Here is a 25,440-nt window from a genome sequence, read left to right as displayed (position 1 = left end):
GAGGGACGATAATGCTTCACTTAAAGGGCTATCTCTAGTTCTCTTATATCTTAAATATTTTAGCATATTTTACCGACTTTATCTAAGTGACCAGCTGCTCAACTGCTGAAAAACTACAGGTTTAGCTCACAGGAACACAAGAGCTGCTCATGTGCTGTTGCTTCATTTACTACGTTTTTGTCACTTTCGTCTCGCAGTAAGTTTGAATCTGATTTCTGTGTGGAGTTTATATGATCTGGACGCTCTAAATTGTCTCAACCTTCTGCTGGGGGGGGAGGACATTATGTTCATTAGCTATAGTTTCTAATTGTAGCTGTCTGCCATTTAATGTTGCGCACCTTACCGTGGTTTTTCCAGATGTGTCCCTGGAAACAGCAGCTTGCTTCATATGACACCAACACTCTGACACTGGGGACAGTGAGTGAAGCTTTGGTCTGGGCAGCGAAACAATGAGGTGTTAAGTCAAGGACTGGACTCAGACTGGGATGTTAGCACTTACTGCAGAACTTTGAAGTTGAAGCAGGACAAATCCAGGTGATTGTTGGCTGTTTGTCCATCACCAAGAGTGACGCCTTTTATATTATACACAGTTATTTGATATGATATGATGTATGTTGTGAATATATCACTATTTATCATAGCTGCCTTAAGGAAATAGGAAATGTGTTTACCATGGAGATTTGATTAGAGTATTGACTGAACCAGGGCTCTTTAAAACTTCAGAGAAATTGGGTCAATAATCATTTCCAAAAGGCCAAGCTGATGTCACCAGATGCCTCGATATTTCATTTATTTTTTAATATTTAATTGCTAGTCTCACAACTGGGAACATAGAACCGAGAACGATTTAAGTAAACAGCAACAATTCAGTTTAGTTTGATGTTCAACTTTAGTCAAAGATGTTTCTTTTTTTTTGATTTCTTCATTTAGCCTTGCTGTGATTTATTTTATTGCTATTTAATCAGACATATTTACCACAACTTGTTCTCAGTCGAGGCCTGGGAGATTAGTTAGCGGCACGAAGGGCAGTGCACGGAGTCTACACTTTGATTAATAATATAGTATAATAGTAATGTGCGAGTGCTGAATACAGGCTGCAAATAAACCCCCTTTTTGTTAATCCCCATTTAACACTCATTCCACCCCAACTATTTAATACAATACAAATTGTGATGTTCTCATTAGCGAATGGTGAACTGATGGTACTGGTTGCCAGGTAACTCCTCAAGATGAACTCAGTTTTCTCCAGGAGTCATTTTGAAAATTAAAGTGCATAAACTACAGCAAAAAAAGAGATATTTTATCATTATGTTACTGACTCCTGGTTATATTCAAAAGATTTTATTCATAATATTTAAAGGCAACTCTGGACACTCAAGCTGTTCCAACACATGGTTGAATAGGCTGAATACTGTATGGTCGAAGTCTGTTTGTTGTTTTTTAATTTTTGTATATTGTCATGTTTTATATTGTTCTATGTTTTCCCTGTTACTGATGTTTGGGATCTTTTAATCGATCGCTTGACATTTCCATCCGCTTCCTCCTTCAAAGCACTCTGTTTGGAAATGTGCCATAAAAATGATTATTCTAACTATTTTTTTGCTCCTTAAAGTTGAATACCTTTGAGAACACTTAGGTCAGTTAGAGTTGCTGACAGACTAGTGAGGTGCCTCTTTCACTCTTCAGATAATTCCTTCATGGTTCAGTGATTGGAACTGCCCTTTAAATCCTTTCAAGGACTTGTAGTGGATAAGAGGCTGAGACTCCCCTGATCGTGGCAGAAGAAAACACTGCACTTCTATCTAGTAAATATATAATAATCTTCCCATTAGAAGCAGTAAAACATGTCTGCCTTTAAAACCTTGCATTATAATTAAAGTAAAATCAGTGGGTTTTAGCTGATTCTGCATTCAGGCGTTCATTTCCTCTAAAATCAGAATAACCTAGAGAACAGATTCAATACACGTTATCACTCACACATCTCATTTCATTTGTCCTCACGTCTCCTCGGGTCTGTGTTGGCGTGGCCGCGCTTGATTGATTTTATTTTGGGTGCACCTATTATACGGCAAGACAACCTTTAACGGCTTGTTGAAATAACACATTTCACGTCACCAAGAGCAGCAGGAGAGGCGAGCTGTGAACCAAGTAAATAAATAACTCTACAGTCTACTTTTTCACCCTGTGGCACTCGGAATCTAATACATTTAAATTAAACTCCATTAATTCCCAGCTGAAGCTAAGAATACTGCACTGGAGGTCATCCAAATAAAAGCAAAAGTTAGTTAGATGTCACAAACGTGATTTTAAAATAAATCACTTCAAATGTACAACACATCTACACACTTGGCTCTTAAGTGTTTATTTAGTCTTTATCACTTTCTTAAAATAATTGTTGCCTTTTGAATACACTAAATGAAGTGATTGACATCTTAATGATAAAGCTAATGAGTGTGTCAATGAACAGGTATAGAGTATTTTCCTCTGCTTAAATTAACATTTTATTGCTGTCTTTCACGGACGTTTAAATGACCACAATCTTTCCAACCTTTTACACGACAAAAAGGAATTGAATTGACTTAAAATTCGATTGATTCATTTATCAATCATAATATCTTGGCATTGGCTGGTTTATTTATTTAACCCTTCGAACACAGAGCATTTCGGCTGCTTTTTTCCATTACTATGTGTAAACATACAGTGATAAGTCTTATATCCTTCTTTTCAGCACAACTATATGGACACACCTGAGTAAAAAGTACTCAAAATGTTTAAAATCGGGTGGAATTTGTGAAATTTGTGAAGTTTGGAAATACGTCACAGTTCAAAGTTCACTTGAACTGTGAAATAAAAGAAAAAAAGGTCTATTTTTGTGACTTCTGCACAATTATTGCGACTTAATATCACTTTTAAAAGTGCGATATATAATGTATCATAACTTTGACTCAACAACACATAAGAAGATGAAAAAAAACTTATCTTATCTTATCCCAATGGCAATTTAAAAAAAAAAGAAAAAAAGGGAACATTTGAGAAACGCTGTTTCATTGATGTGGAATCAGTGACTGTCCATTTCATTCAGTTTAACACTCACCAGCTACAGTATTTCATCAGCCGGCATTACAGGTATTTACTACAGGCTCCTGGAGCCACATACAGTCATTTCCGAAAGATAAAATTAAATGAGTTTTTGTGGAGCTGCGCCTGTAGGTACTGAAAATAAGCGTAAACACCTCTTCCTGTGGATGGATCATACCTCACTGTGTGCCTGTCAAACTGAGCCTCTGGTCTTTTATAACATTAACATGATATTTGGAAAGACTTTGATATAATATTCCCTTAATTTAGCATGCTGACATAATACGTCTGAATATCACATCAGCGGCAGTCGTTTTATAGGAATAGAAATCCAATGGACGGCTCTCCTGTGTGTTAAAAATACCCACTGGTGGGACTATAACTAAAACCCCCACGATCTCCTTAGAAAGTCTCCCCGCTTTTTAATTGACATGCTATATGGCCCCGCGTGTGCTAAGTCTCTAAATTTGGTTCAGACAGGAATTTCCCAGCAGGCACATAAGCATGCGTGCGTTCTGTTCAGAATCTGATGCAGTTGCAAAATCTTTGTGGATTCAAATATTATTATTATTATTTTTTTATATATAAAAAAAAATAGTTTAGAGCTTCAAAAGTTTGTAAGTGGAGAAATAAGTCAAGGTTTCAATGACACGGTAAAAGGTGCGCAATGGTCTGTGTGTGTGTGAAGATTAGAACCGATAAAATCTCTGCTCTTTGGATTCTTCCTCTTGTGTGATGGGAAGTTATATGGAGAAGCACGTCCTGGGATATTCAGGATGCTCCGATATTTTCCACCAAATCGACTCCGTCGTGGATGATGCGTTTCACGCAGTGGGACTGATGTCGACATAATTGCTTCTGTAACTGCAGCAGCAATTTCTTCTTCCCACGCTTTTCCTCGTCCGTTTGTGCTGCGTCTCCGAAATGCGACTTGTACCAACACTGAGAGGTTTGTGGCTCCTGCCACCACACCTCACTCTGAGTCCCACTTCGGCTGGTGCATTGTTAGATCGGCCTCCCAATTAACTGGACAATGAAACACAGAACTCACTCCCATGTGGTACCGTCCCGCAGTGGCTTCTCTCTTCCTGAGCTCTCTCCATCATCCCTGCAGTGTTGACGGTGTAACGCTGTGATGCACAGACCCACAAATTTGTTAATTTGCACCTGTGCAAATGGGCCAAATTAGTTCCCCAAAACAGTTTGTATTCATATTAAAAAAACAACTTTGATACAGAAGATACATTAGATAGTAGATAATTGAACCTTAGCAGACCCAAATCTGGCCAAATTAGTTTGCCATACAGAATTACGGAGCAATTATGGGGAGAGAGAAAAAAATTGTGGCCACAAAATACAATGTGCGCCCGAATGGACTGACAATCTGTCCAGAGTGTATCCTGTAATCGGGCCTTAAAATTTAGGCCCGACAAGGCCAGAGCATGACAGAATTCGGCCCGACAAGTACATTTTGATTGACAGCTTTTTAAAAGCCCAAACCCGTTTACAGCCCCACATTATTCAAATGTGCGCACGCACACAGCTCTTTTGCCTTTTGTCAACAACGAGTCATTTATATATTTACATAGGCCACTTAGAACAAAGAAATAAAACAAGTCCTCCGTGAACATCGTAACAGCCCAGCGCTCTAAATAGGCCGAGGAGGAGGAGTGGGTTCGTCCCGTACGGCCTTCCTGTCTGAGTGTGACAACATTCTCACCTGGTTAAATTCTGGCCAGAAGAATGTTGCGATCTCGGGGAGGTCCTGTATTATCACTGCACTTGCTGAGGGGAGTCGTTTCAGTTTCTCACACCAGAGACACAAACGATTACGTTTTGATCAAGTATCCCCGCTGTGCTTCGTAGAACGGCTTCAGAAAGTCTATCAAAAAGGCCCAGTGTGTCCGGTGCCGCCTCAGCATCCACTTTCGCATCTTTCTCGCGCTAATCGAAACGCATCACCTGACGAGCCCATGTAAAAAGATAGAAACAAAGATCTTCAGCTCTAGTGTACCCCGCCTTTTGCCCCATGTCAGCTCAGATTGCCCTCATGTGGAGTATAAAGTGGTAGAAGATGGATGGATGGACATTATACCCATTTCATGGGAACAAATGAGTATTTTGTGGGAACAAATTAGTATTTTGTACGCATGAAATACCCCAGACATTTTTCATGTCATGTCTGGGGCTCCGTACACTATAACTAATTACCTGTTTGTTGAACTCTTGCATGGTAAATGGTCAGACTGCTCAAAGTGTTCTACACTACAGTTGTGCCATGCACACACACACACACACACACACACACACACACACACACACACACTGTATGTATATGTCGCTCTTTTTCCATCACACCCATTCACACGCTGCCATCACACCCACAGGAGCAATTTTCGGTGCAATGTATCTTGCTCATGGAAACATCAGCATGTAAAAAAAGAAAAAAAAAGAAAGAAGAGGTACTGGATATCAAACCTCTTCTATGCCTCGAAAATGACCCACTCTACCCGCTGAACCACAGCTACCAGACACAGCCCGCATCTGTACTCTTCACCTCGCACAATTTGAAAAAACATCACATTCAGTACGAGTCCCTGCTGCACATCACAGAGTTTCCTCGCCTATTTTATCCTCTCCCCCTCCTCAGATTTCCCATTTTTTATGGCAGCATGCTTTTATAATCTGAGCTGATGTGTGTTTGGGTGCGAGCATTTTAGCAATGGGAGGAATTTTGAGAATCTTCTCTGCCGCTCGCAAAAGAGGAAATTAAAACGAAGATGTGTCTTCCCTGTCAAAAGAAAAGCAGTAAATGGAACGCCAACATGTTTAGATGAAGTGAATGAAGTCATTTCCTCCCTTGCTTTCCCTGCTCCATGCATAATGTAACTTCATCTGATCTGAAGGCTTCGTTCTGAATGTTCCTTCAACCAAGGATGAAGCCTCTGAGTGTGATATTTAGCTGGAATTAAAGTTTTAACATGACAGCTGGCTCAGGGAATCCACGGCTGAGCTCCTCTTTGGGGCGGCAAAGCTCCTAAACTGGGGGATGGAGAGAAAAGGAGAAAGGAGAGCTGAGGAGGAGTGGGCAGAGAAAGGGGAAAGGAAAGAAGAGTGAAGGAGTGAGGATGTGAGGGCAAGGAGGTAAAGGAGAATGGGTGATATTACCTCATGCCGCAGCTCTCCACAATTGCACAGTTTTGCATGTTTGCTCTCTGTTTGACTTGACTTATTATCAGGGCCGCATGCCTCTGAAATTCTAATCTCTTCATACTGTAAAAGGATTGAGGACACCGGGTTCACCTAAATAAATTACTCTGAGGAGATTGAATATCCCCGGCATTAGTTCATACACCTGCAGAGTGTTTTATAAAGAACAAAGATTAGTGTGGAAGAATGAAGGCGGATGACATACTGGCTTTCTTTAAGGGCCCCGGGGGAAGGCTCTGGGTTTCTGCTCAGTGGCGTGCATTGTAAGTGTGTGTCTTCATACACGCTGAGCTCCTCATCTGTGATTTGAATAGGGAGCGCTGCTGAATGTGGACCAGTGGAGCAGGGCTCTCCAGCTAATTGGCTCTTCTGTGCTTGCAGGCCAACAAACCAGTACTCCCAATAGAAATGATCTCCTATTGTGCCCTGGGCTCTCTGCACAAGCAGACAAGCATATAATCTCATGTGGTCCTGCGAGTAGATCAGTGCTGGTGTATACTGTGTTCTCATGGCGTCACTTACTGTACAGTATATACACACACACCGTATAGGCTCTCGGCGTATGTGACAGCTCAACACCGCGCTACTGAAGAAGTAAAGACATTTCTCTGAAAGACAAAATGGAAAAGTTGGAAGACACACTGCAACCTTCACGCAGTTTGCTGTTAAAAGGCGCTGCTACAATGGTCATGAGAGTCACTGATGGTTACCATGGAAACGTGGCTCTTAGGTCAGAGATGGTGAACCTTTTTTTCGGGGGTCTTAAAATAAGTTTTTGTTTTTGTGAAGACGACAAAACCTCATCATCACCCCGTCAATCGTATTTATGTCGTGTTTTACTCTCACACTCTGTATTTCTATAATGGATTTGACATATGGAGCTAACACGATGAGACATGGCATTTATACACCAGTCTATCTATTATCAATTCTGTTTGTCCACAGAGGGACACGCAACCTTTGACACTCACATTAGCTCCTATGGACAATTTCGAGGCAAATACGAGATGGGAATATTAATTCATTATTGACATGTAGTGATAACATCACGTGGCTGAAGTGAAATGTCACACATCATATCAACTGAGTGTAAAGGGAAGCTGTTCTCACTAAGATTATGGTTTACTGTAATGTTGTCCTTATTATTTATCTAGATAATATCAAGAAACCCACATTTCCCATATAGCTCTGTTGAAATTTGCTCTGATAAAAAGGCCTGTAGTCCAAATTCCAACAATTTTATCTTATAATTATTTCTTTAACGGTGCAAATGCTTGTGCATGCAAACCTTGGACCACAATCAGAGTTACTTGTCCTCAAAATTCTTGTGCTCACAGTCGTTTGAGTGTCTGTCTGAGCAGTAACATTCACCAGTGCTTTTGCTATGTTGTCGATAAAGTTGTCTCATTTTAGGAAATATCCAAAGAAACAGACACAGGCTCAGGTGTTTACCTTACTCATCACCCTCAGCGTCATCCTATGGAGAAACCAGCACTTAACTCTGGTAACAGGTTTTCTTTTGCTCACACTCACACTTTCCCCTCTTCTGTTTTCCCCTGCAGGCGTTCATGGAGGATGTCAAGTCTCGCGGGCCGTTCATCTACTCGGTGTTGGAGTCTGCCCAGGCCTTTCTGGCTCAGCATCCCTTCCAGGAGCCAGAGGAGACCCTGACCGATGGAAAAGGTCTGTTCCCCGCACTCTCTGTGCCAACTGCTCACACCAGCCAAAATACCATACTTGCAACCTGCATCAACTGAGACTCGGGGGTTTATTTGATTGAACTCCTGCCGGTGGAATCAACCATTAGTATAATTATGAGCAGTGATTTGTCCTCCAGTTTCGCACTGAGTTTAGGGAAAGTTTCTGGGTCAAGCCCAATTAGTTCTAGCTCCACGGTAGCATCGATAGATCAATAATACAATAAGCTGCGTGTCTTTGGACACTGTAGTGTTTTACTCTCGCAACTGGGATGTTCACCTGGGAAATAGTAAGGCTGTCTACCTCACGGTGTTATCCACACTGTGTTTCCTTGTTCTCCCGACTTGTTCTGCCCTCCTTCCTCCCTCTGATTTCTCTCATGGAGTCAGTGCACCGTCCAATCACTGCCCTTCTCTCCGTCTGACTTTTCGCCCCTTGTTCTTTCCCTCCACATCATTACTGCCCTTGCTTCATATTCTCACATCCTTCTTCGCACCCTTTGTGCTCTTATTCCGTCCATGGCCTCCGTCTAACCTCTTCCGCTCTCCGCAGAGGTGTCTCCACGTCGGCGAATCTTGAATGTGAGCCGCTCTGTATGGAAGCAGGCGAACGTGGCCAGTGACCTGTGGGAAAAGCTAACGGCGCGCTGCGTTGACCGCCACAGGTCAGACTCCTTTCTTTACATTTGTTGTACATTTGCTTTCAATTGGATGCAACTTAAAGACCTATCCATGTTACCTACATAGTGTTTTAATCTGATGAGGTCAGCGTTGGGTCACATGGCATATACTACGTTGTCATTCAGTCATATTTGCAGTGGTCATTTTGGACTCTTATTCAGATGTAGCCTAACGTTGCAACTGCAAGCACTTCACCTGCTCCAGCTCACACATTTGCTGCTGTAAAACGAGGGATCAGATATTTCTTGTAAGAGTTTTTATGGCACTTCTATTTAGATAAAGAATGTGAATACATTTTACACTACTGGGTTTTTTTTCTGCCCTCTGTATATACTGACAAAAAAAAAGAGTGAAAAGACACATTTAGTTAGAGCCATGGTGACTCAATTTTCTGTTTTGTTATCAAGGACAGTTTCATAAGCAGGTGTTGAGTCAGAAGCATTGGAATTCCAGCTTTGGTGATTATTTTTAATAAAATCAATCTGTTTTCTTAGATGAAACTTTGTTTTTTTATTTATTTCACGAGTGAAGATCTATGAAATATAGAATATGGGTCTAATGGTAAGGGGGTATTTTTCTTTTATTGTTTTTGTTTTACATAAAGTATATTTTAAATATATGTTGAAAAGCATTTGTTGTAAAATGAAATCATCAAACTAGAAACATGCCTCTGGAGCTATAACCTCTAGAAACTTGCAGCTATTCAACATTACATACACGCACCATAATTACCCTAACCTGATTACCACGTGGCCAGCTAATCCATTAGAGAAGCAATTAAAAACAACTAAATATTGAAATAGCAATTGGTTATTTAAATCAAGTTTGAAAACTTCATGTGACTGAATGCTTTGACTCTCATTGCATACAAACTGAAATGTTGTAGCCAATGAGCCACATTTTCAACACCATTTCAGACACATGGAGCGGACCTTAGAGCGTCTGCTGCAAATCCAGGCGGCGATGGAGGAGCTGGCAGTGGCTCTGGAGCAGGCCGAGGGCGTGAGAGACGCCTGGGAGCCAGTCGGAGATCTCTTCATTGATTCCCTGCAGGACCACATAGACGCTACCAAGGTAGAAAGAAACAGAAAATCCACACATCACTGCCATTTCCATTATATCTCTCACAGAAGCATATGAGGAGGTTGGTTGGGGACACATTTTGGCCTGCTGCAGTTTTATAGTGATCCCAAAGTAGTTTTACGTTGACTGACACACCCACAGATGTTGACAGTGGACACATCTGTATACAGTCAGACTTCGTTAAAACATAATTTTGTTCCGTGTGCATTACGATACAGTGCAAGGGAAGCAAGATTCAATACACGACCATAAAAACATATGGATGTACTCTTTCGAGCTACCTAAGTATATACATAATCTCGTGTGGTCCTGCGAGTAGATCAGTGCTGGTGTGTAATGTGTTCTAAAGTGTATATATAAATATATTGAATAGCCACCAGGGATCAACTTTTGCTGGTTTTAGAAACTCCGTTTGAAGTCTAAACATTTTCCTGAGGAGTTAAGATCTGAAAATAACGTGGGATATTTTCAGGTCTTGTTGCTGTAGTGGTTAGCACTCTTGCCTTTGTGGCAAGAAGACCCAGGTTTTTTCTACATGGAGCTTGCATGTTCTCTCCCTGTATGTGTGTGTGTTTCACCCAGTGTCCACTGGGATTGACACCAGCGCCCCCTGAGACTCTCATTTGTAGGATAAACCTGTAGATGGATGGATGGATGTTCACTTTTAGAGGAAAACAGACACATATATGAGTTGATACCTGTGTGATTGACAGCTGGTTTCGTCCAATAGGAGGCCACAGTGCAGGTGACATCTGTTAGTTTCCGGGTTGCAAAACCTCGGCAGTGCTCTGGCCAAAACGGGAGCACCTATTGGTGCATGTTATGGCCAGCGGTGAACAGTCTCACTCAAAGTTGTCCACTTTTAATCGGATCTGTCAGGACATAATAAAACCAGGTCTGTACGGTGCCATATTGTCATGAATTCTAGGTATAGATCTCTTTTACAACCTAATTATCCCATTTAAAACAATCGCCTCTGGCTTACCCTGAGAAGGCACATAATATTGCAAGACTTTTCCACATTGGGAACAAGCTTCAAAACAGTGACATCTGCTTTTTCTTTTCTTTTTTTTTCTTGTTTTTTAGCTTGTTTGTTTTTTTAAAAGCAGACGAGGGATCTGTTACTCATGAATTAATGAGAGCACTGTGTGTCATGTTGTGTTGCCGTAAAAACGCTTGCCTGTCGGAGCCGCATGACATGTGACAGACGATGAGAGCAGGACGCGACACTTCAAAACTGACACGGTGAAATGGTCGGGGTTAACAATCCTCAGTTGAATAGATGTTGTTAAACAAAACGACAGGTCACTGGTTAAGTCGTTATTGAGTGCCAGGTGCCACCGCGTCCTGTAATTGTGTGTGCACAATGATCATCTCACTGTTTGGACTCCTGTCACGGCACATGCTCAGCTCCCATCTCCTTTTACACACACACACACACATGAATGTACACAAGCAGGCCACAATCATACACGTGTTATATGCAAACATCACGCATATAAAATGTTCAATTGAATCATAGCAGACTAATCATCTAAGTTACTTATTGACTGTGCAGCTCCACATTGACATGTACTGTACTTTACTGCGTGTGCACACTCGCCGCTCCGATGACAATTTAGCATTTTATACGTTTCTGTTGCCTTTCCTTCAACTCAGGTCTCCAACATGTTTTTAAACACCGCAAATCATTTCCCCTTTCATGAAGTACCATCTTGTGAATTTTGCCTGCGGTGTAAAGAAAAGCTACCACAGAGTTGTAATTAGATTTCAGCAGCATATTTTGTGCAGGAGTTTATTTTTTCTTTTATAAGGGAGACATGCAAAAGAAATAAAATAAAAACAACAAATAAAAATGAATAAAAATGTGACTTCAGGCTGCCTTGGGGGTTGAGTGAGCTAAAGGTGTACCGCAATTATGTGTACAACCAAATAAAGACAATATTAGATAATGTAATGCAAATAACGTGCCAAATATGCACATCTGTTAACTTTAGATATAATGTTCAGTTTAACTCAATAAAAACATGGTTGCATCCCATAGATCACGCCAGCTAGTATAAGTAGTATAATGGAATTCACCTTTTTGTGACTTCTCTGAGAATTCAGAAATTACTTAATTAAACATTCAAACATTAAAACAATTAAACATAACTATAATAGGATTTAATCTTATTCAAGAAATAATTATAAATATTTTTTCGTAAAACAATTCATTTGAAAATTCATGGGGAACAATAATAATTAAATTTTTAGCAATGAAAACATAATTTCGGTTAAAGAGCTTGGTGTATTAACCATTACAGAAACATAAAAAATGATTTTTGATAATTACAAATGATGTTAATTTAGGGTGATGGTATTATAAATCTAGCACGAACACAGACTGGTGATTTTATTTATTTATTTCACTTTTACGTAGAGTTTCCAAACCACTGCTGAAAGCTGCCATAATGATAACAATCACATTGACTAGACTGGATCACGTCTTGTCTCATCTGCCCCTGATATTTTTCTATAACTAATGTGTTTTCTCATTTTTTCCCCTCCATTACTCTCCTATGTTTGCATTGTGTCTCAATCTCTCTGACGCTGCTGCAGTTATTTAAGGAGGAGCTGACCCAGGTACGGGAGGGCATGAAGCACATCAATGATCTGGCCCACCAGCTGGCCATCTCCGATGTCCATTTGTCGATGGAGAACGCCCGCGCCCTGGAGCATCTGAATAACCGATGGAAAGTCCTTCAGGTGAGAGGATCACTGCCCAGTCTGTTGTGTCTGTTTGACAATGTCAGCAGCGGCTTCTAGAGCAGTCGGATTCAAGGGAGACATCTGCGTGTAATGCAATGTTGTTTGAGCAGCGTCTGCAGCTGTCAAATTCAAGGGAAACGTTCAAGTGTAATTTAAACGTCTGATGTTACGTTAAGGGTTTATGTGGGCTTGAATGTTTTCCACAACACAGGCTTTTAACTGTGTCATTTATTTTCTTTTTTGAGTGTGTGAATGTTGTTGTTTTTTTTGAATGAATGAATGTTTCTGAGCTCTGAAGCTTCTGAGTCACACATCCTTTAACATTATTTGAACACAGAGTACACATCTTTAGCTTTATTATTAGAGGATCATAAGATCCCTGGCATCTCTTTCAAACTAATGCCACCACTCTGTTTTCCTTTTATTTACTTTTTTCCATTTTCTTGTTCCATGTTTATGTCAATTTTATCCATCCTTTTATAATATATGCATATACCACCTATGACGGGGTTTATTTATAATCAATTAGGAAGCTGTAGTTTATGTTTTAACCAATCACATTATACCAGGTTAAATTAAACTCTTTCTATAAAAAAATGGAAATAATTAGAAACATATGGAGCCCCAGACATGACATGGGAAAAAAAACTCTGATTCGTGGCCACAAAATACTAATTTGTTCCCACAAAATAGGTCAAACAAGCCCACAAAATACTAATTTGTTACATGTCATTTAGCATTAAATGTAAATTGTAAATTTGTTCCCACGTAATAGGTGTAAAACGTGTGTGCGGAATTCAAATTTGGTCCCACGAAATAGGTCAAACGAAATACTAATTAATTCTCACAAAATAGGCAAAACGTGCACACGTTCCAACAAAATAGGTGAAACATGCACACAAAATACTAATTTGTTCCCACGTATTAGGTCAAATGTTCTCACAAAATACTTATTTGTTCCATGAAATAGGTAAAACGTGCACACAAATATTAATTTGTTCCCTTGAAATACTTAAAATGTGCACATGATATACTAATTTGTTCCTTTGAAATAGGTAAAACGTGCACACAAATACTAATTTGTTCCCTTGAAATACTTAAAACGTGCACATGATATACTAATTTGTTCCTTTGAAATATGTAAAACATGCACACGAAATACTTATTTGTTTCCACCAAATAGGTCAAATGTGTGCACAAAATACTAATTTGTTCCCATAAAATAGGTATAATGTACGCACAAAATTAATAATATTAATAACATTCTCATGAATTACCTGGAGAGCTGCACAAGTAAAGCGAGCAAAGAAGTTTAGTTCAGTTTAGTCAGTTGTTGCAGTAGATAAACTTGTATGAGGGTTGTATGAGGGTTTACAGAGGTTTATGTGAGTAATTTAAACAATGGCAAGAATGATTAATGGTCTGGTAAATACATGAGAGCACAACTTTCACATGCATTAATATTCTCATAACTTTGTCAAAAATTCCCAAATCTAATTCCATGTCCTGAGCCATTTTCTATACTGACTGTTGTTTTCTTGCAACACTTTATGCCTGTGAGAAGTTGAGCACAATGCTTCTTTAATGAAGCCCCTGAAAGGATATTATATTATGAAATGTAGATGGTGCTCATTACTCATAGATTATTATAACTACTGGCCAGTATATGCTAACACATAAAGTTGCTGCATGGAACAGATGTTTTTTTTACACATAATGGATTGTAATTTGAGGCCGAATAGAAAATGATTGGTGAAAATTACCATTTGAAATAATTAACATTAAAGGTTTCAATGAATCCACTTACTTTTTAAAGCCTTTTAAATTTTTCACAAATAAAGTGCCTTGGATTCATTGAACTGGATTTGACCTCCTCTCAATGTTTTGCTGACTGTGTGGATGCATTATGGAGCAAGCTTTACTGTAATTCTGTAATTTGCAGCCATGAAGCTTATATTTTCCATCAGAACCTATGCAACAAAAACCACTCAACCCTGTTCCTGTTCCATAACCTCTCTGTGACTCTGTCCTCGCATCTTGTCCTGATGTTTTAATTGCCACTCTCGTCTCTCAGATGTGAATCTGACGATTTTGATGTCCATTCAACGATTTGTTGGTTTAGATTTAGCTCGCAGGGTTCACTCAGCACACTCGCCCCCTCCCTGACGTTTCACAGCTTTTATGTTTCCTCTTGTCCCTGAAGCGTCCCACAGTGGAAGAGTTCAGGAGCAGAGCACAACAAACGGGAAACAGATCAGTACAGTATAACTGCACGTTTGATTTGTTCGCCAGTGGGTTTTTTTTTCTGTGCCCTCTCTCTCCTCTTTGATTGAAGCAAATAAGGTCAATCCATTCAAGTTAAGCCTTTGTCTTCTGAGAGGAACCTATTAGATTGTTTGTAGCTGCTAATCACAACAAGTGGACACTAATGCTAATGGAAGGATTTGGGCTGTCATTTCTCTACTTTGGTCCAGACTCTTTTTTTGATACAGACATTTTTGTCTCCAATTTTAAGATGAATTTGGTGTTTTTCTGACTTTTGCGTCATCATCACCATCATGAGATTCACATAGACATATATAATATTAAGGGATTTCTCTCAGCAACTGTTGAGATAAATCTCCCCCCTGCCAATTGAATAATACCAACAAAATAGAAAATATGATTCAAACCGACTATCATGCACACTAAATAGGGTATTTTCTCTGAATGTGCTGTTGATGCTCGCAATGCAATGGATTAAACAAAAAAAAAAACAAATAGAGTGATTTGGTGATTAAGTGGATTTTTTAAGCCTCACTATAGCGGCGTCCCTTGTCTGTTTGTGCAGAATGGTGAGGTAGGACTGTATTGTTGAACGGGCTAGTGTATATAATTATTTATTTATGTAGTACATACTGTTTAAGAGCGGTATGTAATGCAGGCTTGAGACGGCTTGTTTAAAAGGCTGTGTGTGTGTGTGTGTGTGTGTGTGTGTGTGTGTGTGTGTGTGTGTGTGTGTGTGTGTGTGTGTGTGTGTGTGTGTGTGTGTGTGTGTGTGTGTGTGTGTGTGTGTGTGTGTGTGTGTGTGGTTCTTTTGTTCATTTCTAACTGCTGATCCATTATTTTTTTTTTTACCAAACTGAAGAAGGTGAAGTGCTCTTTGCTCAAAGCCAGCATGGTACTCCTTATCCTTCAAAAGCAGCCATCGCTGAATAAAATAACATATGTGCATCCTTTTTTTTGTCTGTGTGGGACGGACTGAGCTCACATATAAATAGAAACATTTGTCATTTTCATACACAATTGTTTTATTTCTTCCACAAGGGTCAGAGTGATTGATGAAATCATAACTTTCTCGAGCCTGAGCTTTAAAAACGTCGTCACAGTCCTGTGTATTATAGGAAAGGATTGTTGGAACTCATTACACATTCTTTTTCGGAAACTACGTGTAGTAAGATCAAAAATTATGACTTGTCTCGCTGCTTATTCGTGTCCCTTTGTGTTAGGTAAAAAGCGCCTCAGTGCAAAAGTTCTTTTTACAAGATAATTTCTGTTAAATCTTTCATGGACCGTGTGCTTCAGTCGCTGGCGTGTCCTCTAGTCTTTAATTCAGAAAGTATGTCAGCGTCTGTAAGCCCCCCCCCTCCAAATTTGATTTGCTTACATTTGTCGATCATGGATGTTTTAGTCATTTGTCTTCCTTACAGCAACACAAATTGCCTGGACAAAAAAAAAATAGATTGCACAACACGGCGCAGTCGGCACAGCAGATTGTAAACGCTCTATATTAGACACAACCAATTTAGCGATGCATCAGATTATATTGTTTCATTTTTCTGGAGAGGGAGCAGTGAACGGAGCGAATAAAAATAAAAATAATGCTAACATAATATATCTAACTTTGCACATTATGACTCATTGCCTGTGCTTGTCTTTGGATGTTTCCAGGCCCCTCATCAGTTCCCCCCGCTACTCTCTCGCTCTCTTTATCTGCCTCTCCACCTCAGTGTGAGTGGATTTGCCTCCAGTTGTTTGAGGATGTGTTTCAAACGTTCAGCTGACAATGATTCATGTGCCAAATCCAATACTTGTCAAATAAACCAGGATTAGATCAACTAAATCCCATTTGATGGGAAATAATACTGATGTGAAATGCTTGTACAAAGGCAACGGGGAACTTGATTTCGTCAATACTACACACTTTGGAACCTCCCCCCTGTTCTTCTCTCTCTCTCTCTCTCTCCCCCTCTCCCTCTCATTTCATCTCGTTTCACTTCTCTTGTGCACACATTGTAACCTGGAACAGTTGTTGTCATTTCATTTCATTTCAAAATATAGGGTTTCGCAATCTCCGTCTGCCCCCCGTCCTTCCCGACCTGTTGCTCTTCAAAGGCTTCCAAAGACTTTCAAGATTAATAAAAAGACATAATTTATATTCTGCAGTTAACTAATGGAGGAGAAGCAGGTAGTCTCTGTGTGTGCATCCCCATTGTGGGGATTTGTGGTGGAGAGGGATGAACAGCATGATTCTCTTTGATTCAGCTCTGTGTATGTGTGTGTGGGTGTGTGTGTGTGTGTCCTCAGGCGTCCATAGAGGAGAGGCTGAAGCAGCTCCAGGATGCACATCGAGACTTTGGCCCCGGATCGCAGCACTTCCTTTCCAGTAAGACTCCTCCTCTGCTATTTGAAGTTTGTGCCTCATGTCGCACCAGTCTGTGCAATGCGGTGCCAAGGCACCATCGGAGTATCTGCGGAGACGGGGAAGAGGGTTATATGTATTACAGTTGTTGTCATAATGAGGCTATAAAACACTTCCTGTGCACATGTTTGCGTGTTTATAGTGGTTAGAGGTGGAGCTGGCAGCAGTCGTTCGTCTGTCTCCCTCAGAGGCGATGCTCATCACAACAGCCATCGCTCTCATCTGAACAGAGATGAACATTTGTGAATTCTGTCTCTTCTTTTACCTGCTGTTCTTCAAAGGCTGTGGAGAGGTAGTTGGGAGGGGAGTGTGGGGGTAGTGTGGGGGGGGGGGGCTGACACGTGTGATTTGCATCCTTTAAAGTGATGAAGAAGTAGTAATGGTGTGAGGTGCAGACTGTATCTGCACTGTCCTCACTAACCCCGTTCAGTTTTACTGCTGTCACGCCAGCTCAGAAATACCACACTGGGGCTTATAAAGCACAAATCCACTGCCTGTTCAGCCCACTGCACCCTGCAGGAACGTATACGTACACTGCAGTTGTTAATGCTCCAACATGCCTGTATTTTAGTCTCTTTTCATTCATTCATTCATTCATCTTCTACCACTTTATCCTCCACATGAGGGTCACGGGTCCGCTGGTGCCAATCCCAGCTGACATTGGGCGAATGGCAGGGTCCACCCCGGATAGGTCACCAGTCCATCACAGGGCCACACAGAGACAAACAAACTATTCACTCTCACACGAGTGTCCAATTAACCTCTCGTGTTCACTCACGCACTCATCTTCTACCACTTTATCCTCCACATGAGGGTCGCAGGGGGCGCTGATGCCAATCCCAGTTTATATACAGTGAAAGGGGCGATTTACCCTGGACAGGTCCCAGTCCACCACTGGGTCACACAGAGACAAACATCGATTCACTCTCACGCTCACACCTACAGTCAGTTTAGAGTGTCCAATTAACCTCTTGTGTTGTTTGATAAATTTGTTGTAGAGCATGTAGCGCTTATGTGGGTAGAGGTGGAACGCACACTGACTCAACTGTTGTGTTTCCATTGTATGCCACTTTACTCCATCCGGGAAAAAATTGACTTTTGGTTCACTTTAAATCTCTATGACAACTATGATTGCTGCTTATATTCTGGTTTAAAAAAATATGTCATACACTCTTAAATAACCAGTGGTTACCGAGCTTTTCGATTTGTGTCGCCTCCATGTGTGTGTTTATGGATTCTTTGTGTACTCCTTTGTTGTACAGTCCAAAGTCCTGTAGACTTGAGGTTTAGGTCAACCTTCCTCCGGTGTTAAGTCAAATCTTACAACTCTCCTAAAACCTTAATATTTGGGATTTAATAGGACTAACCTGGTTAAATAAAGGTTAAAGAAAACATGTTTTTCGTTGTATTGCCTTAAGACTTAAAGGCATACTTCACCGATTTGCATTTATCTTTGTATTACTAGAATAGGGGTAGTATTTTTGAAAAATTGTGCTTCCCAACCTCCATTTCCCCTCAGGTTGAGAAATATCTTCTTTTTTTTTTTGTTACGTGCCAACCAGTGACACTTGTTCTGAGGCTTGAAACTGCAAAGCTAATTTTTAGACCCACTTGTAGGAGGACGAGACCTCATTCCCAGAATGTAAGCAGTGTCCGCCATCTTTGCTAACAGTTATGCTAACAGGACCAAATGTCACTGGTGGGCACGTAACAAAGAAAAGAATGAAGATATTTCTCAACTCAGGGGAAAACTGAGGTTGGGAAGCACAATTTTTCAAAAATACTACCACTATTCTAGTAATACAAAGCTAAATGCTAATAGGTGAAGTATTCCTTTAAATGATATCCTGCAAACAAACCATCTGAACAAGTAATATTGCTCATCACCACTTTATTCAACTTAGTCACACCTTTGTTTTTTTCGGTCAGAAATGACTGCCATAGGAAATGAATGGTGGTTTGTTTTTGTCACCCTGTCAACTCCCCTTCCTCCCCTTATTCTGTTGGACCGTGCCAAACAAACCAACACTCATATATTTGTCCCTTCGGGCTTTACTGCACCTGTTGTGCGGCCCCTGTTAGGGACGATCTGAAAGGACACAGTGTCTTGACATGCTATCAGGGACAGTGTGCACTTTTTGCTTTTCATGCATGACATGTTTATTCTGAAAATTGATTTTGCCTCTGCGTGTTGTGCAGGTTCAGTCCAGATACCATGGGAACGTGCCATCTCACCAAACAAAGTGCCCTACTACATCAAGTAAGTGCAACGCCGGGGATCAATATGTTCTACCACTGCAGGTTCAGAAGCTTCGTTTTTCTGTGGACATTTGCATTACCATTGTCTGTCTACCAAGCACATTGATTATGTTATAGTTTTCTGAGCATAAAGTCAGACCAGAATTCCCCCTACAAGATCTGCATGTAATATTCAGACTGTATTACACCGTCTGGCATCTTTAATTCCTTCAGCTTCGACCTCTGTGTGAAAAGTGATTCAAAACAGCTTCAAACGGTGCAGTTTCATGACTTTAGAAAACGTTGTTGGTATTATGAGTCATGCTTCATACATCTAGAACACTGAAATAGAGACTCAGCATCACATTTGTTTGTTCAACCTGAATATATGCAATTTCTCACTGAATGGAAAACATAGATTCCTCATAAACATCCCATGAAATGTCAGAGTTGAGCTTTCATCTTGCTGCCTGTGTCATTATTCTGGTAGCCCGTGACTCGACTGATCACGGCCTGTAAACAGTAGTTTTTAAGTGTAAAAATGAGTCACTATGAGCACTAAGGCTCAGCAAAGTTAAATTAACCCTAGTCAATCTTTGCTGTGCACACAGCTTGACTCACATTTTCAAAGATCCATCTGCTGCCCAAGACAGAAGAGATAAATAAAGAATGATTCATACAAGGACTCCATTGAGCCACTGTTTCCCTGAGCATTCATCTGCGTAGTGTCTGCGTTATCTATTTACGTCATCAGTAGTATTTCACCTTTACAGTGCTGTTGGTTTTATCAGTGCACTGCGAGTGTGAGTGTGTGAGTGAGTGTGTGTGTGTGTGTGTGTGTGTTTATACTTAGATGATGGTATGTTTATGTCTGCAATTGTTTGTATGCAGCTTGTTTCTCGGCAGACTACAGAGTATTTATTTTCTTAATCATCTGGAAACAAACGTCCCGGTTCTTGTTTTAGTCTGCTAGTCAGTTCTTTATGGGTTATATTACTGTACCAGCGGGAGTGGGAGTAGTATCTTAGCTGCACTCCACTGGGTACCAATCAATGTGCACTTGCACAGGTAAAAGGATGAGTGGTGCCCTAAAAGGCTCTGGAGTTCTGACTTCCTGCTCTGTGGTTTCTAATTCATTTTGCTTCACATTTCATTCTGTATGGGATCTGTTTTTCTCATGGCAGATTTCCTAATGTGCCCATAGAGTTAGCAGTGTGATAGCAGCGTGAGTGTGTGGATTTTGATGTGTGTGTGTTTGGGTTTGTGTTGGGATTTCTGCCTTTTAAGTTACTGGCAGTGTATCTCCAGCACAGCAGTAATGGGACCTAACATCAATGCTTGAACCTGCCTCCTTTATCATGTTTGATGTATGTCAGCACTTTACAGGCTTGGAATCTCTTGTAAACAATAGCTGCCCTATCGTGGCCTTTCGTTTTTCACCACTCCCTCTCACTGACTCCCCCTCTGATCTTGCACTTTTTTTCTTTTCTTTTTTTTTCTTTCTACCATGTGCCACACCTGCCCATCTCTGCTCCCTTGGCTCATTTGTGCTCCATTGCCTTTTGTTTCATCTTTCTCTTCGTCTTCTCTCAGCCATCAGGCCCAGACGACGTGCTGGGACCATCCAAAGATGACAGAACTATACCAAGCACTGGGTGAGTGAGGAGACAATTAAAGCACCGTTGAAGTCCCGGACCCTCGCTGTGCTGCACTAACAGCATGACACCACTGAAGGCCCCGTCATGCAGCTGATTGACTATTTCAAACACCCTCGGGGCTACGTCACTACTGTCGTTAACCTATGAGGCTTAATTTGCCAGCACTGTGATTGCTTTTTGTTTACCCACTAATTAATTGAGATTAAACGACATCATGTGATTTACTGTTAATCTGATCTGACAGGGAATCCTTGCAGGGGAGATAGACACACTGCCACGTACACATGCTTCACTAGACACACAAAAAATTAGCAGTACAGTACTTTATTATTGACTTATGCAGTGGTGTGATAAACGGGCGGAAGATAATGATGTCTGTTTCCTTGATGGCAGGATGTGTGATGCGGGATGGGTTTGTTTTCCCTTTTTCCATTTAGCCTTATCTCTTTCTATCTTTCTCGCTCCCTCTCTCTCTCTCCATTAGCGGATTTGAACAACATCAAGTTCTCGGCATATAGAACAGCGATGAAGCTGCGGCGAGTTCAGAAGGCTCTGAGATGTAAGTGCAGTATTTCATCAACGGTATTTTTCTGTCAGCAGCGCTGAAATAGGCTGGTTAAGTGATCCACTGTTATCTTGCACAGTAATCAGTAATCCACCACGACAGCCTCTGCTTTGGGAATGAGACGCAACAAATAGCCATGCAACATTTCTTTATTCATTTGTCAATGGATTCATCGTATTTTTCTGTAAATGTAGTGTCTGCGTTGTCAATTTCTGTTGCATTTTAAATGTAGAAATATAATGTATTGATATACTCAAGAGTCAAAAGAGCCAGTCAGCCCCTGGATTTATTCTTCATTCCCATTATGGCCTGCAAAATTGGCAAGCGAGGTAATTGGAGCAATTAATTTATCCATTTGAGTTACAAAAGAAAAGACTATTTGTTTTTACCATTTGGCTCCAGCTGACGATCCCATGTGGGCCAGACATTCTCACTTTGTCACTCCTGCTTATTCGTCCACTGCTTTCCTCTCTGTTATTCACGGCCTCACACCTGGCCAATCCCCCCCCCCCCCCCTTCATGATTTCTACCTTTTTAATCGCATCCATTTTTCCATCACCTGCAGTGCTGTAACTCATGTTGACCTCAAATTGCAGCTGCCACTTATTCATGTTCTACTCTTTCTGCCTTCACTTGCAGCTTTACTCCCACCTTCTCTCCCCTCCTTGTCCCGGGTTTCTGTAATAAAAATTCAGCATAGTCAGACCACTGTAAAAAAAAAAAAAATCCTCTTTCACAAACTCCCCCTCTTACATTTTTCTTATCTAACCCTCCTCTGGTCTAGTTGATATCATTACAGAGTTTAATTGCCGGGCTGCCTTGATAACTGCAGAGTTCTCACTCTTTCTTTAAGCACTCTTTGTGAATGATGGAGGAGTGCTGTGTAAGAGCCCCTTCATAAATACATTTTTAGGTGATTTACTCCTAAGGCTGAAAATCCTCCTGTTATCTCCTCTCTCTGTTCTACCTCATCATCCTGCTATCCAATTATACCTGGCATCAATGGACACCCTTTTAGCTCCACTCCAAGGGATGGGCCATCAAATTAGTTTAGAAGGGCGAAATCAAATTTGTGTCACTGCACTTAAAATGACTGGTAAGGTTTAAGTGGGCAAAAGAAAATTGGTGAATAAGCGCTTCTGTCACTCGTGTGCTCATTTGCTCAGGTGAGATCGATGGTTCTATTGTGTCCGTCTGTTTGTTTTGATAATTAATGACTGAGGAAATGAATGTGCAGTCGTGTATGTGTATGTGTATGTGTATGCGTTTAGACTCCTGCATGGAAGCATTCATGTCAGTGAATATTCCATCCTTCCATCCATTATACTGGAACCAATCCCAGCTGATAATGAGTAAGTAACCAGGCTCATCATATGGCCAATTTAGGCCCTGGTCAGACCTGGCGTTAAAATGCATCCTGGATGTGTCTCCTATGACCACATTTTGATTGGATCTGTCGTCCCTATCCCTTAATTCATACACACACTGATGTCACGACTGTTTGCAAGAGCAAATGTCTGTTCTTAACGACGTCTGATTGTACAAACGTGTCCACTCTCAGTGTTAACCGTTATACGAAATCATCTGGTGATCAGTGTTAATGTTGCGGTGGTGGCTGTGAATAATTAATGCATGAGCACTGATTAGGGAAAAGAAAACTGGGACTAGCACCAGTGAGACAACGTCAGCTGAGGAGGCGGGCGGTCTCTAATCTGTCCTGCAGCTCTGGAAAAGGGACAATTGTGTCCAAAAAAAACCCCCCACCTCTGAATGTTGTTTATGTGATCGGATCTAAGGACACATTCATGATGCATTGATGTGATCTGGCCGTGATCTGAGGAAGGATGTCAATCCCAAGTCTGAGCAGCTTCATACGGAGACAAAACATTCACACTCACATTACCTTTCAAAGAAATGTCAAATATCAAAAAAATGTCATGCACATAAACCTAAATATACAAAGCTACAATAAATGATAATGAAATAAATGTAAAAAGAAAACAAACCGCACAGCTTCATAAAGATGAGTTTGTTTGTCCTCGGGTGTCTCTCGATGTGTCTCTTAAGTGGATTTAGTGGCGCTGAGCGGCCTGGTGGAGATATTTCGGGAGCAGGAGTTACAGCAAGGGGAGCATGTGATGGATGTGGTGGAGGTGATTCACGGGCTGACGGCTCTGTACGAGAGGCTGGAGGAGGAGAGGTCCATCCTGGTCAACATTCCACTCTGCGTGGACATGTGTCTCAACTGGCTGCTCAACGTCTACGACAGGTGAGTAAACTGAGTGAGACGTCTCTAGAAAACGGGTTAAAATCTCCTCGGCTTGTCGCAGCTTTCTTGCGCTGTGATGAACAGACCAACATGCCTAATGATTCTTTTCAAATTTAACAAGCACTCATCCAAACTGCGGGTCTTTCATCTTTGAAATAAAGCTGTAAAAAAGTATTTTTTTGGGTGGCAGGAGGAGAGCTGAGGATTTTGATGAATTGCGATATCATTTGTGGCTGAGGGGACAGATTTTCCAAATAAAAAAAGACAGCTCCAGGTGTTTTTAATGAAATGGAAAATTTGCCATCTGTAATGGCTTATCAACTTCACGTTGAAGCCACATTAGCCACATCTAGCATAAGACACTCAAATCCAAAACCAAGTTGTCAACATTTGCATTTACCTATACTTTAATTGCAATGTAAGCAGAAGAAAGTCTATGGAATAGTACAAAAGAAAAGCTGTACATTGTGAACCCAGTGCTTACACTTAAAAAATGGCTGTATTGTGGATTTGGATAATTTTTCTGTTAAGGTTGAGAAGAAGACATTGCTTATCCAACACATGCACACAGTGATTTTCACAAAGCAGTGCAGTTTGGTTCAGTTTGGCACATTACCCAATGTGCATTTCGATTAATATTTGTAAAGGATTCCAAAATTACTGATCCGTACTATCCAATGTGCTTTCAACAAGCCACTGTACAGTTATTACGATAGAAATGTGTTCAAACTGGCTGGTTTTTGGGAGCATAAGATGAAAAATTCTGCTTCATATACACTTTTCACCTCTATATTAACTTTAACCACATTGCTTTGTTTTTTTTATTACTTTATATATAAGGTGACATTATAAATCTGCCCTCCGTTGGATTCTCGTTCCTGTTCTTTTTTTTCTTTTTCTTTTTTCAATTTGATACTTAATGAGCATTAAATCTGTCAAGGGTGTCATTAAATGGCAGTAATAGGTTTGTCATGCAGGAGCAACAATGACCGTGATATATTATGACACAAGCCTGTATCAGTCCTAACACTGCAAAGGACTATTCTCCATTACACTGGGCTGTCATAGCCTGTGGCAGAGTTTATAAAAAAAAACATTTGGTTAATACATATATATATGTATGTGTATGTGTGTGTATATATATATATATATGTGTGTATGTGTGTATATATATATATATATATATATATATATATATATATACATATATATTTGTGTATGTGTGTATATATGTATATGTATATATTTATATACACATACATACAGTATACATATGAAGCAGAATTACTTATTTTTCATTTTATGCTCCTGTAAACCAGCCAGTTCGAACACATTTTTATCGTAATAACTGTACAGTGGCTTGTTGAAAGCCACAGCATGGCTAAAGCCCTCTTTTGGGCCAATCATCCTCTCCAAAACACAGTGGAGTAAAACCATTTTTCATTCCATCTGTGGTGCTGATTGACTCTTTTAGCTATTTCAGCCAAAGAAAGCACCAAGCACAGAACAAAAAACATACGAGAGTAACC

At 40.5% G+C, this 25,440-nt stretch overlaps 1 protein-coding gene across 4 annotated transcripts in view; it reads left to right on the top strand.

The window, feature by feature from the left end:
- Nucleotides 1–25,440, top strand: part of drp2 (dystrophin related protein 2) — a 77,228-nt gene that overhangs the window by 23,687 nt on the left and 28,101 nt on the right. For all 4 annotated transcript variants that reach the window (XM_058649866.1, XM_058649864.1, XM_058649865.1 and 1 more), the window contains exons 4-12: nucleotides 7,851–7,971; nucleotides 8,539–8,650; nucleotides 9,584–9,740; nucleotides 12,351–12,497; nucleotides 17,067–17,145; nucleotides 19,381–19,441; nucleotides 21,013–21,074; nucleotides 21,562–21,636; nucleotides 23,710–23,911. In XM_058649866.1, coding sequence (XP_058505849.1) covers nucleotides 7,851–7,971; nucleotides 8,539–8,650; nucleotides 9,584–9,740; nucleotides 12,351–12,497; nucleotides 17,067–17,145; nucleotides 19,381–19,441; nucleotides 21,013–21,074; nucleotides 21,562–21,636; nucleotides 23,710–23,911 — 1,016 coding nt within the window. The remainder of the gene's footprint in view (nucleotides 1–7,850; nucleotides 7,972–8,538; nucleotides 8,651–9,583; nucleotides 9,741–12,350; nucleotides 12,498–17,066; nucleotides 17,146–19,380; nucleotides 19,442–21,012; nucleotides 21,075–21,561; nucleotides 21,637–23,709; nucleotides 23,912–25,440) is intronic.

This window comes from Solea solea, chromosome 14 (assembly GCF_958295425.1).
Source record: "Solea solea chromosome 14, fSolSol10.1, whole genome shotgun sequence".
Lineage (NCBI taxonomy): Eukaryota > Metazoa > Chordata > Actinopteri > Pleuronectiformes > Soleidae > Solea > Solea solea.
This window is presented reverse-complemented; position numbering and strand designations above follow the sequence as displayed.